The 18,023-nt window shown below is 38.5% G+C and overlaps 1 protein-coding gene across 1 annotated transcript; it reads right to left on the bottom strand.

The window, feature by feature from the left end:
- Positions 1 to 11,728: 11,728 nt before the first annotated feature.
- LOC148041147 (uncharacterized) lies at positions 11,729 to 13,202 on the bottom strand. The gene is made up of 2 exons (XM_087677035.1): positions 12,341 to 13,202; positions 11,729 to 11,877 (listed from the first exon to the last, which is right to left on the bottom strand). Exon 1 carries the CDS (start codon positions 13,126 to 13,128, stop codon positions 12,364 to 12,366), a length of 765 nt encoding a protein of 254 aa, XP_087533161.1. The 5' UTR covers positions 13,129 to 13,202; the 3' UTR covers positions 11,729 to 11,877; positions 12,341 to 12,363.
- Positions 13,203 to 18,023: the final 4,821 nt, after the last annotated feature.

Genomic DNA, 18,023 nt, shown 5'->3' on the forward strand with positions numbered 1-18,023 from the left:
GCGAACGATCCAGGATCGGATGTTGGGAGCATCCGGGAAAAAGACCCAGGATCAGATGCTGGGAGCATCCGGAAAAAAGGAGTCACACCTTAGCAGTTGGTCGTACAAACGACCTCCAAAATGTTCGTGATTGTACTTAGGTACATTATTTGATCTCTTTGCTCAAGGAACTAATTCAAGGAAAAACATTTAATGCTTCAGGTTGAAAGCCTGGAGGGAGAGGCAGGAACAATTACCTCCGACTGTCTGCCTAGCCCTATCCAAGGGGGTTGTTAGCCGCGAGAGGTCTCTCCATGGGTGCTGCTTGGAGCAGGAGGACATTTGGGCGCCAGGGGAGGCTCTGGCTATAAATCCCTTGCCTCCGGATCCCGCACAAGAGGCCAACGTGACTCAAGATGGATCTCGAGGCCCGTGTACTAGTCCACGGGCGAAACTTGGAGCAACAATCCTGTAGATTATTGGGATATCCTTTGGGCATGATATTGGATATACCCCGGGATTATGATAAATAAAGAACAGATATTGGAGAAAAATGAACTTTCTTGACATTGTTTTTGTGTCAATGCTTAAGTTTTGTGAAGGAACCCGTGATTAATTTGATTATTTAAGGAAGCTACTTTTGCATGTCAAACGTAATGTGGTAGGTAATTAGATAATTAAAGCAAACTGAGGAAAGTGTGGTGGACGTGACTTGGATTCATCCTACGGAAGGGTGGTCTCGGTTAGCTTGGAACTTTTCTCAAATGAGGAGATAACAAGACTATGAAGACCTAGTGTTAGTAGATGTAGAATCCCGGTTTATTCTGTTTTAGGGGAAAGGAATGGGACTATGACGTATGGCAGAGAGGTCAAGCTTCACATCCCTCTCGTTTCCCATTCTCCATGAAACAAGTGCAGCATGAATCCACTTCGAATCTGTTGTTTCTACGCAAAGTGGTTCATCTGGAGCTCGACACTAGCTTCTTCCTAGAGACTTTGCTAATAGGAAAGGAACCTTAACCTCAAGTCGATCCCAAGTGGGAGCGGCCGGACACTTCTGCTCGGGGTAGACTCGGAAAGACCTAGATCGCAAACCCTGTGTCATTCCTTGCGAGTGCCAGGCGGAGCCTTCTAGACCCTCCTCCCGATGGGCTGCTAAGACGTGTCCCATAAGCAGACAAGCGGACACGTTACAGGAAGCAGCTTGTTGAAATATGTATATATGAGCTATTTAGTGCCATTTTAGCTATGGACAATGATGAGATGAGGGAGGTTTGTTGGAACCATGGAAAAAGGGATGTGTTAAGGTGTAAGGAGATTTCTAGAACTAAAAAACACACAGAAAATGAAGGCCTTGGATACTTGTTGGGAAAGATAGACTTAGATATAACCATGACTAGATGGATTTCTAGCATGATTGGAAACCTTATGGAAACTTGGAACAAGAGTAAATCTAGTTTTAGGGAAGAGTTTAATGGTGAGAAAGTACACAAATGGGATTTCTTTTATGCTGAAGTACGAGTTGCCGAAAGAAAATCTGATAGAAGTGTCAAGTGCACAATTTCTTGGCAGAAAAAGATGCGCTCTGCATGCGTGCAAAGTCTTGCATCCACTCCAAAGACAGGATCTGAAGCACAAGATCTCCGTAGTCTTTGTGCTCGTATGCCCAACGTATATACAACGACATATCTGAGTGAAAATGAGATAGTCCAAGGAGAAGAATTGGGAAGAGGTACATATGGTACATTATTCAAAGTGAAAATTATAGGTGTAGTTGGTTTTGATCCCAATAGAATCTATGCTAGAAAGTGTTATAAAGGGAAGAATTATAGAAGGCAAGCAGAGCAACGCAGGGAGATCATAATGCAAATTAGACACCAAGTACTAGTGCGTGTCATTTTAGCCACTACTGAAGAGCCCTTATGGGCAATTACACCGTACTTTAATGGAGGTAGCCTTGGGGACTTCATCACACAACTTCCGTCATCGCGTGGACAATTCACAAGATTTTTTCATCCATGCAGGGGCAAGAGAATGAGTGATGAAGATAGTCAATTAGCAAGTGATTAAATATGACGAATCACTATATTTTGAAAATGTGTCTTGTCTGTTATGCATGCTTTAAGTTTGGAGATGTGTCAGCTACACAAAGGGAGGTGGATGCACACAGATTTACATCCAAGAAATATTGTTTTGGATTTTGTTGGTGAAGTGTGTCATGTGGGAATAATAGACAGAGGCAAGGATTTGGATTTCTCAGAGCAACGAAGGGCATTTGCAAAGCCACCTACAGAGTGTCACGATGATGATGAAACATATGCAAGAAAATTGAATCACTGCAAAGTAGATCATGCACGAAGGAAATGGCTAGCCCTTGAGTTAGAAGATATAGCATTGAAGGGCTGTTATACACCCATGTTAGATGTTTATGCATTGGGATGGGTGCTAAGGGAAAATTTTCAATTCTATGAGGATTCCTCAGACTACTTTGACTTAAAAAAAGCTATCACTCCCTCCTTTCAAATGATAAGACACTTGTCTCAAATTTTTGAAGAAAAATGATGAATACAGATCTAACAAGCAGGGTTTCCTTTGAAGAGATCAACGAGCTTGTTTGCAGGCATCTTGGCATGAATAGGGAGTTGGCCATGTGCCCCTTTGAGGAAATGGAGCCAAATTCCACATGAATAATTTGTGGCACCATGTAAATCATGATATAGCACTGGTTATTGGCTTCACTTCACACTATCTTAGGGCATCTCTTTTCTATTGTTCTTTTTCTGCTGAAAAATGGAATGTCTTTCATAGAGGCATGTATTATTTTGGCATGGCTTTAATATGGTGACACATTCCCTATTTTAAGGTCATGTAGCATAGATTTTATATCAGAATCACAACCTTTGTAAGTTATAGTTCTTTGCCATAATCCCCAACAAAGTAAATTCAACTCACATGAAGGAGAAATGCTTGACTCGCCTATACAAGTAGAAGGTGTTTCCAAATCTATTGGTGTTGCACTTTTTTGGGTTGACTGGAGAAAGGCACCCAATGACTTTTGTCGTGGATCCACCTCAAAAATCTTTCTTAGTCTTCCTCAAGCATTTTTTGAAACTACTTGGTTGGTGGATGATGTTTTGGATACATCCATGATGTGAGACTTTGACTTTACATGCTCTGTAAGGAGTGTTTGCAAGTTTAGTCTTCAAGGACACAAGTGTAGCCACTTTTGATCATACTTACATACAACTCTTACTCTTCCTTTGTCTTTATAGTTATGCAAGGTTGCCTCAACAACTCAAAATTAGATCTTGCATGATTTCAAGCTGAAAGTCACAAAGCTAATATCCAAAGGGATTAGGGATCACCTATAAAATGATTGTACATATGATCATTAAACAAAACTAAATTACAATTCTTTCCTAAACTAGCGACTGCTACATTTTAAAAAAACGATTTACTCAAGGTCTCAATTTTTAGAAAAAAGTGACTTGCCTTCATGAGTGCTATTGAAAATATTCATCTCCTCTACAGCAGCTAAGATCATCGTCATGTCATCTTCATTGCTTTCTTCTATGTCCTTTGAGTTAGATATCACTCCAACCTTCAACCCCCGGTTCGTTAGATACCTTCTCTGATGTGCTTGATTCTCCAATACATGGGTTCTCATGAAATTGGAAAGGCATGAGTAGGAGGATTTCCTGCCACTTATTCCTGATCCATAAGGAGATCCACATTCATGGCACCATACTCGAACCAAGGGTCCACCATCTAGATCTTCCATGGTAAGCTCAAACTTATCATCTCTTGGTGGATTGAGCTCCCTCAACTTCTTGCGAGTACTCTCACATTGGGCTAGCCAACTTTCAAGTGTAGACTTTGAAAGCAACGTGCTCTTGAGCTTATTTATAGCTTGCTTTGGGTTGTCAACTAGATTGTGCATAGCTTTATCGCTTGCTTTGAAGCCTGTAACTTCTACAATATCACTCAAGTCCTTGCATATCCACATTATGGGCTGAACCTCACCCCCAATCTCATCTACTATGATTGAATCCCTCCTTATAGTGATAAATTTGACATTTTCTGCATGCCAATGTTCTTATTGTATTGGGTTTAGTGTGCAACATCCACTATTTTCATCCTCATCTTCAATGATAAATTTAAACGAACCACAAATAAGCCCATGTTGTATTATCTCTTATCATATTGCACCATATGTGGAATCAGCTACAACTCGAACATACCCCAAAAGCACTTTCTCACTAGATTTATGCTCAAAAACCTTCATGCAAGTCTTTGAAGCCATGAGTTTTTGGCTGCCTTGTATCTAGGTACATGATAGAAAAAGAGATGATATTAATCAATAGCTTCTTAGGGGTAGGAAACATGCACTCACATCAAGGAAAAAATTCACAAACGATTGTATTATACAAGAGTGCGTGCATAACAAGTAATTGTACCATGTAACGCAGATATGATTTGTGGTTCCACTACTTGGGACAAGCAGTACTTCTTGCTCGCTGTAACAAATGTACTTTACTTTTTTATTTTGCATTTACAATAGAAATCTTAGGATAAATTCATAGGTTATCTAGAAAGGCCAAGAGGGAGCTATGGTGGTTGCAAGTGAGAGTTGTGCTTTCTGTGAGGATCAGGTCCTTAAAAGAAGCAAACTTTGAATGCCTAAAGGAAGGACGTGCGACGCTTTTGTAATAACATAGTTGAGGCCCATCAACAAGGTAAATTCAAAGGTAAACCAGCCTTGTGGGACTTTTTTCAAGATGTAGCAAGGAATGTAGTGCGAGCCAAGCAAGCACAAAGATTCACCGAGTCTACAAAGACCATGTTTGAGCTATTAAACATTGGGGTGGGCCACGCTTGCATGACTTTTTGAGTGCCAACCTTGGAGGGCCATCCATGTCTACTACAAAAAGGCAAGGAAAGAAAGCAATTCAATTCATACCTGAAGAATATGAATACATCTTTGAGGCAATGGGTAAGATATATATGGATGCAAAAATAAAACATGGGGTGCCATCAATGGTTCTGATCATCACGTTGAAGATGAAACAACCATCAAACATCGCATAAGGTAAGCCTGGATAGATCTAACATGTTGTGGCTTACATATTTCCTTACTTTCCATCGTGTATAGAAGGTATAAATTTGATAAAAATATAAAGATGACTTCATTTTGTGTAGGTGGAATGCAAAGGATGATGCTTTTATTGGGTTCTATGGAAGTAAGGGAGAACATCATCAATGCTATTGCAACGATACAATTGTTGTGAGAGAGGGATCATAAATTTATGACAGGATAGTGGATGCCTTTCAAAACCGTGTGGTGGGGAGCTATGCAAAAATTTTGATAGTAAACCCTCTCCATGAGAGTCTTCCATGACTAGCTTTGGTGGCACAAGCCACATGTAATCGATTTGATAGTGTTTTTGTTAGAAATCAATGGAGTCTTGTGGAATGTTTGTGGGATGCAAAGCTAAGGGATACAATAGGCTCGATAATTGGGCATGCTTCAGATGGAGATAGTAGATGGCACAAGCTTATGCTTGAAGATTACCTTGGGAAGGACAAGGACCAGTTTGGTGTGGATGGAAATTAAAAGGGAGAATTGTGAAAGGACATGTGTATGGTTTACATAATCAAGACTTTATACACTGTGGAAAAAAGCTTGTTAGTCCACTTAATAGCCCTACTCGACAACTTGCAATTGGTAATGTTTGGATTACACTCAATCATGTTACAATGGTCTACACCTCATTTTCCATCGATCAGCACAAGCTACAAGATGGAGATACACAAAGAGATGACCGCTAGAATTGAGCAACTGCCCAGAGGATTGCAAGCAGACAAGTGCAACATTGTATGAGGCAATTACAGAGGAGAGAGAGAAGTGTACAATGAACTATGGCATATTTGCATATTATGGCTGATTACATTGATATTTTCTTGTCGCCACATCTGAACTTGAGGGAGCCGTGTGGTGATGGCAGTCAAGGTTAGTTTCTTCTTCAAGATTTGGAGGCTGTGGCTACATCAACATGCCACGTATAACTTGAAGACAAACTTCATAAGTAAGGAGACCTACACAGATATTCAACTTTCATGCCATTTTGTTGTGCTTCTCATAAAGATGTTTCATGAACTTTTTCTGATCTCAAGTATCCATTGCATCTCACTGGATCAGATGTAGCTGAAATTTATTTTAGTAAAATTGGAGGTATGGTGGGACAAGAAAGAACCTTTGACTTTGGAGACCTTTTGCATTGTGTCGATAGTTTGAATAAGATCACCATGCATGAATGTAGTTCAAATGGGCTAATCTTCTCAAGGGCTCACCAGAAGTAGGAGCATATTCCGTGTTTGAATATACAAGAAAATATTTTAGAGGCAAATCTAGGTAACTATGAATGCATGGGTTCAGACAAAATAATAGTAGATGCATTGAAAGAGGGCTTGCAACAAGCACAAACGTTGTGTTAGTCATTGGGATTGAAACCTAGCAAGGGAGATAACTTAAAGTGGTGGTCAGAGCCTTGGGAGGATAAAAATTCTATGTGGTCAAAGATAGACGATAAAATGGGGGAGGCTGATGAATATGATGACTTTGGAAAACCAACTAGTGATGAAGAACAATTAGATGATTCAGATGGGGATGATGATGTCGTTGCTCTTAGTGAGATTCGACATGAAATTGATGGGCTCTTAGATGAGGTTCATGGCTCAAGTATTGTTACAGAAAGTCAGAAGATCAACCCAAGAGTGGAAGTTGATGGAAAGTATATCTTCAAGACTACATTGGTCAGTCAATTGAATGGGAGTTCGACTTTGTCAAAGGATCAATTGACAAGAGTGAGGCAAGGTGTCTACGTTGACCCTAAACTAAAATCATAATCATCAAGCAATGTGAATTTCTTTGGGATAGGTTCTGATTGTGCAATATATTTTGTATATGATAGACAAGATCAAGGAAGTGGTAAGCATCCAAAGAGAGATGGAAAAGCCACTAACTTGAATAAAATGGATGGGTCTCATAGCACGTGGTACCTTGGCAGGGTCCAGAAGATGAGGAAAAAAGTAGGAGGTAGATATGTGGATTGTAAACAAGGCTTTGATTTGACAGAACAACCTCAAGGCATAGAAGTTCAGCTTGGTTGGTACCAGAGGGTGAAAGGATCACGTATGTTCACATATGACTTAACAAACTTGAACATGATTTTCATAGAGTCGGTGATCGCATTGGCAAATCTAACATAAAATCCATAAAATGAAAGATATCAACTAGATGAGAATGATTATAAGTTGTTTAATTACTTTCTCAAGTGTGTTGAGTAATCATATGGGTGCTCAAAGTAAGTGATTTCAATTTGGAAAAAGCTTTGTATTTTCTTTCTAAATAATATTGTTACACTTTTTATAGTCCTTTTTCCTGTAGGAAATGGATCTTCAAGCTAGCACCTCACAAGGCTAGGACATACTCTTTGCAGCTGAAGTATTGCTACTAAAGGGTTTTTTGAGAGCTCTTCGAACTAGTCTTATGGTAAGGTACTAGGTTGACTGAAGTATGTTTTTGTTGCTAAAGTATTAAGATGATGTATTGGGATTACATCACGGCCAAACTATATTGTATATAGTGTTTGTACTGTCTAGTCTTCTTCTGATTTTAGTTATGCTACATACTTTGTAGGTGCTGTTGATGAGTGCTTGACACAAGAGATTTTCTTTTGTCTTGCTTTTAGAACAATTTTGTCGCATTTTGATCTTTTGGGATTCTTCGACAACATTATGCATGGAGATAAATAGTGATGAAAGCAATGGGAGACAATATACTTATGTTCGCTTCTTTTATATTGTACATGTATAGATCTTCCTATACTATAGAGTCCAAATGTACGGGATATACTTTGGACACGTGGATCTTGGATATTTTCACATATAGCTTTATGTCATAGTGCTATTGTAAAATGTTGTAACATCCTTTTTGCAAAGTAGAGAAAGGATTATTGCACATATAGCTTTATGTCATAGTGCTATTGTAAAATGTTGTGACATCAAGTTTTTTTAAGTTAGAATATGAAAATTTAGAATGCTTGTATGACTAGTTAGCATGCGGTGTCAATTCTTATGTTGGTTTTTATGTTAAAATGTCCTACCATCAAGACCAAGATCTCGGGAGATGATGAAATCTTCAATTCATTTTCTAGTGATGCAATGAGACCTTGGGTGCATAGGAACATTTTTTAAGAGAAGAATCAAAGAAAACTCAAAAAAACATGGTTTCAGTGTGGTGAATGCATTGCCATCTACATATGTTATGAAGTTGTATCTATTGGGAGGGGAGGGAGGAGGTTATATATTCACTATTATGGGTTTATTAATTATGTAGATAAATCCTTGTGTGAATGGGGGTGCGGGAATTCAAAAGATTTTAAGTTTAATCCTTGATAAGGGATGTATGGGGGGAAAAAGGAACTATCTAGCTATGTGAGATGGAGGCAGGGATTTGAGATGAATCAAATCATACTTTGCATGTAAATAGTGAGATTATCCCTTTGGCTTGCTAGCTAAGTTGGATAATATGAGTATGAGGAGAATTGATAGCTTAATGGTGATATGGGGTCCTTGCATGAATGTAGCATCGTGTTGCCATTTGAAGGACTTCTATGGCCAAAAACAATGATCAAATATGTAGAAATGCATCATTTGATTGATAGTGGGGTATGCTAATAGGCCACCATCATGATGTGATGCATCTATATCCTCCTTTCTTGATCATTAGACTAGACCTCCTCTCTTTCATATTTATTAAGTTTCTTATGAAACCTTTGAAAAAGTAGATATTTTTGGGCCCTTTGACATGGGTAGGTATACTAGAGATGGGGTCTTCAACAACATGGAAGAACTACAAGTATGGATTGGAGGTTAAAATCACAAGCTTTTATTGGGGCTATCTTGAAAATTCATATCGATTCTTTATGTTTTAGTTTATCACTTGTTTCTATGCTGAAGGTCGAGATGACGCTACGCCTAAAGTTGGAAAAGCCGTTGGTTTCTAGAGACCCTTTCATAAAGGGGAGGCTCTCAATCATCACAAAATTCTTTAAAATCTGATCCCGAGCCATGGTCTTGGTTTTGAAAGGAAAATCTACGTTTTATGTTGTGTAACTAGATCCATGGGTCTAGAAAATCCATGTAATGGGTGTTTCTTACATGGGATGTATTCACCTTTTCAAATATAGAAACTTTTACTCACATGAGAGCCCCTCCAAATCTCCCTAGAGGTGTAATTGATATCATTTATTGTCTTGAGCTAGTCTAAAATATGTCCCTTGTATATTTTATTGTATCTACTACTCAAGGTCATTACCTTGTATCTTATCTTGGCTCTTGCACCCATGATTTAGGCCATGATTATCTATGGTTGTTGTGCATGGTTCCCAAAGAGGTGTTTGCCCTCTAGTAGATGGCTCTTGTATAGGGTTGCAAAAGTATACAAGATTGCACACTCTAGTGTTTATGTGTGTATCAATGGAAGAATAAGGAAATTTTAATGAGGGTCTCATGATCCTTTGTGCAAATTCTCGAGTTTCTATTATATTATTAGCTTTGGTTTTTGGGGTTTTTTGTTTCCTTATGTGGGTGGGTAGCTATAAATGTTTAGTTGTTCATCTCTATCAACTTCTAACAACATTTAAAATATTGATATGATGTTTGGATATTCAATTCCGATTGTCATGAAAAAACTCAATGTAAAGTAGTGTGACATTGTGTTTTTATTTGAATTGTATAGAAGGGGTTATAAAAAATGAACCTCATCTCAAAATTTAGATTTACAAAAGGAATATAAATATTGCCTTCAAAATTCACAAAAGGGGTATATAAAATGGTGCAAACTTTTTAAAAAGGGGTTTTAAAAATACCATTTGAATGCACGTTATATAGAGGGTTAACCCAAGGTGGACTCCCCCGAACATGGCCAAGGCCACATGGGGTGAAAACATCCAAAGAGCATTATAGGAAAAGGAGTCCCTACAAGCAGAATTCCAAAAACCTGGCTTAAAAAAGAGAACCATCTAAAGGAACAAATTCGAAAGGACTTGGAAGCAAAGGAGAGTGACTTAGAGACACGATTCCAGAAGGAAATGGAGGAGAGGGAAAGGTCCTTAAAAGTGGAAAGCCAAACTGCCAATCAAAGGGAAGCGGCACTTTAGAAGGAGCTGGAGTATAAAGAGGTATCCTCCAAGGCACCGAGGATAGACTTGACAAAGTACAAACGAGCTACAAAGCATATCAAATAGAGAATGAAAGGCTTAGGCAAGAAAACCTATGCTTGAGCCATGCACTCACTAAAAGTAAAGTGGTGACTTCCTTGGAAAAGCCAAGGTGCAATAGCAAGAAAGAGATCACCAAGTGCATTTACATGAGCAAGAGCAGTGAAAAACAACTTTCGATGCCAAGGTTATAGGTTGCTCTAACCCTTAGATGCACAAAAATCAACAACTATCATTTGTGATGTTATAAGCTAGTAATGCATGGAATGTAGTTGATACTCATATACAACTTTGTTACAAGGTGTCCATTGAGACATACCCAAGCTTTCTTGTTTGGACATATAAATTAACATATGTTTTGCCTAAAGTAGTGAAATATGTTGAGGCATATACCCAATTTGCTAATAAAAATTTATGTTTTTTGGTTTTGGTACAATAGGGATAGGTAATCAAATGGCAAGGATGATAATAACCACTTTTGTTTTAGTAACATTGTGTTTGCAATAACAATCAAAATTTAGGGTTTGAATAAGATTAATTATTGGAATACGAAAATCTAACAAAGAAAACATGAACAATGTTAATCAATGGGCATAACGGCATACTAGTCTGAGCAAAATCAATACATAGGCAATTAGGTAGCATCATAGTTCTAGAATGACATCAGCTTTATAAATTTTAGATCTGATCTTTCTTTTAAGATGGTTTATCGTGGCTATTAATTGAAGACATATGCTTCTTAGAAGAACCTTTTCTATGCTATATAATTTGTATTTTGTTCTCATAAAACATTCTTCTTGCATTAAACATGTCTATAGAGGGCAGAATTTTCCATGCCTTGTGCAGTTGCTTAGTGGCAAAAACTATTGAAATATTTATCTAGTTTATGTTTACAAAGTGTTCTTGTTCCACTTAACTTTGCAATAAGGTCTACATTGACATGAAAGACTTGTTGACAATGAGAATAACTTTGTGTGCGATCCTTATGCCTCCTTTTCTTTCATGTAGAGAGTTTGAAAGGAGAATAAAAGGTCTAAACCTTAATAAAAGATGGCCCACAATCATACATAACAAATACAGTAATTGATACTTGTCATTGACGTAGACATTACATAGATATGAGTGATAGTGATGTAATTCGACTTTATTGTGGGTCCCATGATAATTTCCCTTCAACGCTCTTCACATATTATCAATAACTTTAACTCATGACCATGTAGTGTACAAAAAGGCTTGGTCTCATGTGTGGATTAAACCAATATAAGGATGTGCAATGTTGTAAACATGTTTTCCTCTTGTGAGATTGCTTGCTCTATTAGTCTACATTTGAACCTTGTGCTTCTTTCCTTTTATTGTGAGATTTCTACTATGATAAGCTCCACAAAATGCTCTTAATAAGGACCAAGGATTATCACACGCTTATACAATACTTCTTGTAAACTTCAAATACCACATTACACTCGAAGTTAGTTTTGGAACAAGCAATGTGTATTATTGTGAAGATAAGTATGAGTAACAAGATCTCATCTTAAGGCCCATTGCTTGTCAACCCAAGCTACATTGGATATTTAAAAAAAGAGGCTGGATAAATTGGCTTAGCTAATCTCCAACCTTCCTGCAATAAAAACAAACGAACGATCAAAACAAGGAGCAACTAGAGCCTAAACACATCTAAAACTGAACTACATTGAGAGATGCAAAAATTGAAAAATTTTCAACTTGCGAGATGATAATTGCCTATGGCTTCAATTGCTTTAGCTATGTATAAGGGTTCATGGATGGCATTAGTCAAGCTAGCAAATTAAGAATGCAAAATGCAAAGGCGCAAGAAAACACAAAATGCAGCAATTTCTCCCCATAGTCAAGCTAGTAGATTAAGAACGCAAGATGCAAAGGCATGCACAAGAGAACACATGATGTAGCTCTTTCTCCCCATAGTTCTATATCTAGTGTCTATGACATATCATAGATGAAGCATTGCCATGCTTTAATTGTTATGTAATTATCCATGTCTAGTTCATGTTTTAATCTCCTACAAGTAGCTATAATTGAGATTATAAGGTGGAAAATGATGATACCATGTGGGAGTTGAGGACAAAACTTATGGATGGCCGCCATGATACCCATGGGCATAGCTATTGCCATTGTAATGGTCAGCTTCGGTGGACTCAGTTTCATCCCAACCAGACCCACCTTTGCCACCTCCATAGCCTCCTCCATAGCCATGACCATACCCCCCTCCACTACCACCATATCCACCACCACTACCTCCACCACCTCCATACCCACCTCCACCACCTTGGCTGCCGCCACCTTGGCCATAGCCACCACCATGGCCATACCCGTAGCCGCCACCTTTGCCACCACCATTGCCGCCGCCGCCACCGCCACCTTCGCCACCGCCACCGCCATAGCCGCCGTTGCCTTGGCCATACCCACCACCTTCGCCATATCCACCGCCATGGCCATACCCTTCACCACTACCACCCTCACCGCCGCCGCCGCCGCCGCCATAGCCTCCGCCTCCACCACCACCTTTGCCACCATACCCACCACCACTACCGCCACCGTGGCCGTATCCGCTACCGCCACCCTTGCCGCTGCCACCTCCACCTCCGCCTCCGCCGCCGCCACCACCACCACCACCTTTGCCGCCACCACTACCATATCCACCGCCTTTTCCGTAGCCGCCACCGCTGCCATAGCCGGGGTCAAGCTCTTGAGGCGCGGTGGAGGTGGGCTCATCATCCTCAGGGCGCTTGTTGAGGTCACGGGCATGGCAGCTAGAGGAGAGGAGGACTGCAGCTGCAGCCACGAGGAGCAGCAGCAGCATGAAGCCATGCATGGGTCTTTTCCTGAGCCCCATCTCCGATGTTCTCACGATCACGATAATTACTGTCTGAGACTAAGTAACACTGAGTATGTGTCACAAACCGGAGCGTCCCCTCGGGGCCTTCTTATACCTGAGGGGGCACCGTCGCTCCACATCTGCACGCAACCACCTCCACTATACGACCCAGCTCTCAGTCTCTCACTGTGTGCTCCTCAGTGCTCCGTGATATCATCATCCTCACACATCGCATCACGCTGCCTCTCTCTTTCCCTTCATTCTTTCTTAATCTATTCATCATACCTCTTGCCAGCCGCCTTCTCTCCCCGCCCCTCTCTCTGTCTCACTCAGTGGCATTGTCATCATGTCGTCTACGACTTAGGTGCTAAAGTATCCCAAGATACCAACTACTACTTGAGAGAGAGCTTGTTCATGTAAATTTTATAATCCAATGTATTTCTTTAGTTTTTGCTCTCTAAACGATGTGCTTCTATACTTTTGTTCTCTAAATGTTCTCTTTTACTATGGGTACACTCTTGTATGACACAACACTCAAAACACTTCAATCTTTTTTGGGTAACATCGATCTTATCTTTTAACATCATTCTCTCCTTTTTTTGAACAAGTACACATCTTTAATCTAACCCATAACATCATCCAATGTATTTCTATGATGTTTTGCTATCTAAATGATGCACTTCTTTTTTCTTTTGTTCTCTAAATGTTCACTTTCCATAGTGTTTTGCTATATAAATGATGCGCTTCTTTCTTTTTTGTTCTCTAAATGTTTGCTTTTATTTGGGGCACACTCTTGCGAGACACAAAACTCAAAACATGCAAATGTCTTTTCATAGCATCGATCGTATCTTTTAAAGTCACTCTTTCCTTTGTTTGAATAAGTATACATCTTTGATCCGACCCATAACACATGTTTGATCATCAACTCCTCATAGGTCTCTTTCATTTGGATGTTTTTTTCCTCCAAAGAATGTAGACGTGTATAACAAATTATGAGTAGACCTCATCAAACCAAAATGCTCCACATATTTTAATATTACAATCCTCATACTTCGATTCACACTCTTGCAAAGAAAAGTTGCATTGCATATAGTGTTGTACAATAAAATTGCATTTGTGAAGTGGGGTTGGTTAAGAAATCTACATAACGTAAGCTAAAGATCTCCCATGTTGGCACGTGGTTATGCAAAGTCAAAAAGATGTCAATATAATAGGTAATGTTGTGATCTTTTCATGCCAAAAGAACACACAGTCTAGCATTAGTTGTAAGTCACCATGGCCAAACAAATACTATGATGTTCCAAATGTTAATAAAAAGCAAGCTAGATACACATCTTTTGCATCAATAATGCACAATTCAAACACAATCCTTTTAGTGTAATAAGATTCTCTATATGAATGAGGCAGTAGTAAATGGAAAATTTTCCAACTAGAGTACAATGAATAAGAAAAAGCATCAAACATTTGAACAATCAAAAGTGCTATTGTGTTATAGTCATAGATAGGCTATTGTAAATAGTGAACTGAAAGTTAGTGATGGTGATCACATTGATGATATGGAAGATGTTCCAATACCACATTCCAAACACTTTACTACACCATATATTGCGGTCCAACACATTTGAAAGAGTGTAGTAAGCTCTAATGTTCAATAGAAATCTGCAAGTAGAAAGCAAGAATCCAATTGCTTTGTAGGATATACTTAGTGTTGAGGTAGCCCCACTAGATATATATAACATATTCCAAAGGAGCATGCCCATTAGAAGGTTGGGATAACAATAGTAATCAATTAGCTAAGGACCAACTTATAGTGAGTCTCGTAAGCCAAGAACAATAAATGTAAGCGTTTTCTGTTTTAGTTTTGAATTCAACATATTGTCTACTATATTTTATAACAAGTTTCCTAAGTAAGAAAATGTCATTCTCCATTGTAGGACCTACTTAGTGAATTTAACCATTTCCTAACCAAACAAAATCACAATATTACATAGCACAAGATCATTTGCTTGATGCAAATATAAGACATGTCATCTAGCTTCAATTTTTAAAACTATATTGATCCTAACTTCGTATAACTAAGTTTTCTTTTGAAAAATCATAATAATCGAAATATTTCATCTAGCTAACCATGTTCCTTGAGGGATGGACCCATAAGAAACCTTGCATATTATGCAGTTTAAGAAGTATTTGAAAATCCCCTCTAGTTACATGGTATGAGGTAATTAAAAAACTTGTGGGTTTTCGTCAAAGTGCAATTAAAAGGTCCTCTTCTTCAAGTGTAATCCTATAACTTTACCTAGATTTTGTCAAATTAAAAAACCCTCTTGGTGAACTCACGTGATATTTCTAATTTTTGGAGGCGCACCCCTTAAGATTTATTCACACTTAATAGACCTTTAGTGCATTGAAATTAACAAAGAGATAGTTTAGGAAAACCTAAGTATTAATAGCACAAAGTCCAATCCATTTTCATCATTGAAAGAAATTTCACAAACAATTGGCGAGGATACCTTAAAGGGGTATAATTTGCTTTGTATGTTTGTGCCACAATGAAATAATTAGTGTGTTCAAAAGCTCCACTTATCTTGGGGCTATAGAAATATCAACCACTAGGGAAGCAACTTTTAATGGATGTCTCATTTTCTAAATGGCCCACCACTCTTTCCTGATCCTTTGAGCCTTGATACCACTACAATGTTATTTGCCACCATCACCACATTACTACTAATAATATTTGTGTGTGTGTGTGTGTGTGTGTGTGTGTGTGTGTGTGTGTGTGTGTGTGTGTGTGTGTGTGTGTGTGTGTGTGTGTGTGTGTGTGTGTGTGTGTGTGTGTGTGTGTGTGTGTGTGTGTGTGTGTGTGTGTGTGTGTGTGTGTGTGTGAGGAACAAAACTAAGAGGAGAGAGAAGAGTGCAAAAGAGAGAGAAAGAGAGAGAAACTTTGACAAAGAGAGAAAGACTAGAAAAGGAGAGAGAATGACAGAAAGAGGTAAGGGAAAGAAAGAACATCCATGAAAGCTATGCAAGAAAGGTGAAGAAGATGAAAGAGACTTTTTATTATTGATCAATGGTTCATGAAAAATAAGCCTCTTTACATCTTATATATCTTGCCTTATAGTTGTTATTATTTTCCTATTTCTTTATTGGAGGTAAAGGTACATTTTCCTAGCCACCCATGTATTACTATACTAACAATACCCACACACCTGTACACTACAGGTGGGGTGGTGAATGCCCATCATTGTCACTTTATTCTTTATTCTTTCAGCGACATTTGAATAAAGGGAACGCCTATCACACATTGTGACTATTGGAGTTTCCATATCTTCTCTCTCTCTCTCTCTCCTTCCGCCATAGCTCTTGCTTTGCTCGCGTGCTTCCACTCTTCTAGGTTTACTCCCTTAAATTGGTATCAAAGCTAACCATTCAAGGAGCTTCTTCATCTTTTGCTTCAACCCAAATTCGAAGCTTTAACTCAAGGTTTTATGGTAGCCATTTTTTATTTCTCTCGTGGTATGCATTGAGTCTTTCCTTCTTTTAGCTTGTTCCAACTTCCTCCTTACTTGTTGTTGAGGAGCTTTCCAAGGCTTAATTGAGCCTTATTGAGTACTTATTGAGATAAGAAGCACCATTTTATTCATTTTGAGTAGATATAAAGCATGATGTAGACGTCGTGGATAGTTATAGTAGCTTGACAGGACTATTGTATTTTTGGCCATAGCTTTTGTGTATAGTATCTGATTTAGGTGTTCTATAGCTAGAAACAAAGAACATGATGAGAGCTAAAAATTTTGGTACCTCTACAACATTAATTCTGTGTAATTTCTTATTATTTGTTTCACACAAAATAAAATTGTTCTGGCATAGACATTAAACAGTTTTATAATGCATGATTGATGCTTCAAGGATGCTATTTTGTTGCCCAGATGGGATGATTATGCTTTTGGGACTAATTTGAGCTTGAAATAGCTCAAATTTTATTGTCAGTGCTATAAAAGTAGGGCAACAAGTATTTATCAAATGAAAAGCTTATCTCTCATGCACTTTTTTGCTTTTTGGGATACTTAATTAGTGGATGTACTGCTACTTCGATCGTTAGGTATACTTTCTGATATGCTTTGGTATGCTTTTGAGCTAAGATTTGAGCTCCATTGCATTGATATTAGCTATGGTTACATGCCTTGGTTACTTTAGTGTCTTATACAATTATGGGCTTGAAAAATCTATTTGATTTTATGCTTTCGGCTTATGCTTCATGTATCTTGGATACGCAGATGTCATTTATATGATGCTTTGAGCTTTGCTTGCTCATTTAGCATTCAATTTTTGCTTTAGTGGGAGCTACGCAACTTTACTTTGGCAATATCTCTTATCCCCCGCTTTGATTTAGCAGTGGTTTTTAGCATTCAACTTTTTCTTTGAGCTTTGCTTGCTCATTTAGCATTCAACTTTTGCTTTAGTGGGAGCCACATTGGTACTTGGATGTATTAGTAGAGAGCATTTGGTTTACATAGTTGAGCTTGAGCTTATTATAATGAGACACTTGGACTCATTGTGACATGTATATTCTCTCTTGATATTTATTGGATTCAGTCACCCTATCGTGGGCTGATTTGATATCTTAACTTGGACCCAGTACTTATGTCTATCACGGTGTTGTTAGTGGTATTCATATGCTTCTAGGTTATGTATTTAGCTTTTACTCAGTGGGTTATGTATTTGGCAGTTCTCTTCATTTACCTTTGAGACCTATCCTATGCATGACGTCTATGCCTATTGCATCTATGGTTTCTGATAAATTGGAGTTGTGATGGTCTTCAATGTTCCTAGCTTCTTCCTTCTTGGTTGCTCATAGTTGGTAGTTGGCATATTGCTACAGTTTATTACAACAGCTTGTCATTTCAATTTTATGT

The sequence above is a fragment of the Lygodium microphyllum genome, chromosome 1 (assembly GCF_053477565.2).
Source record: "Lygodium microphyllum isolate KBCC chromosome 1, Lygodium_microphyllum_v1.1.10, whole genome shotgun sequence".
Taxonomy (NCBI): Eukaryota; Viridiplantae; Streptophyta; class Polypodiopsida; order Schizaeales; family Lygodiaceae; genus Lygodium; species Lygodium microphyllum.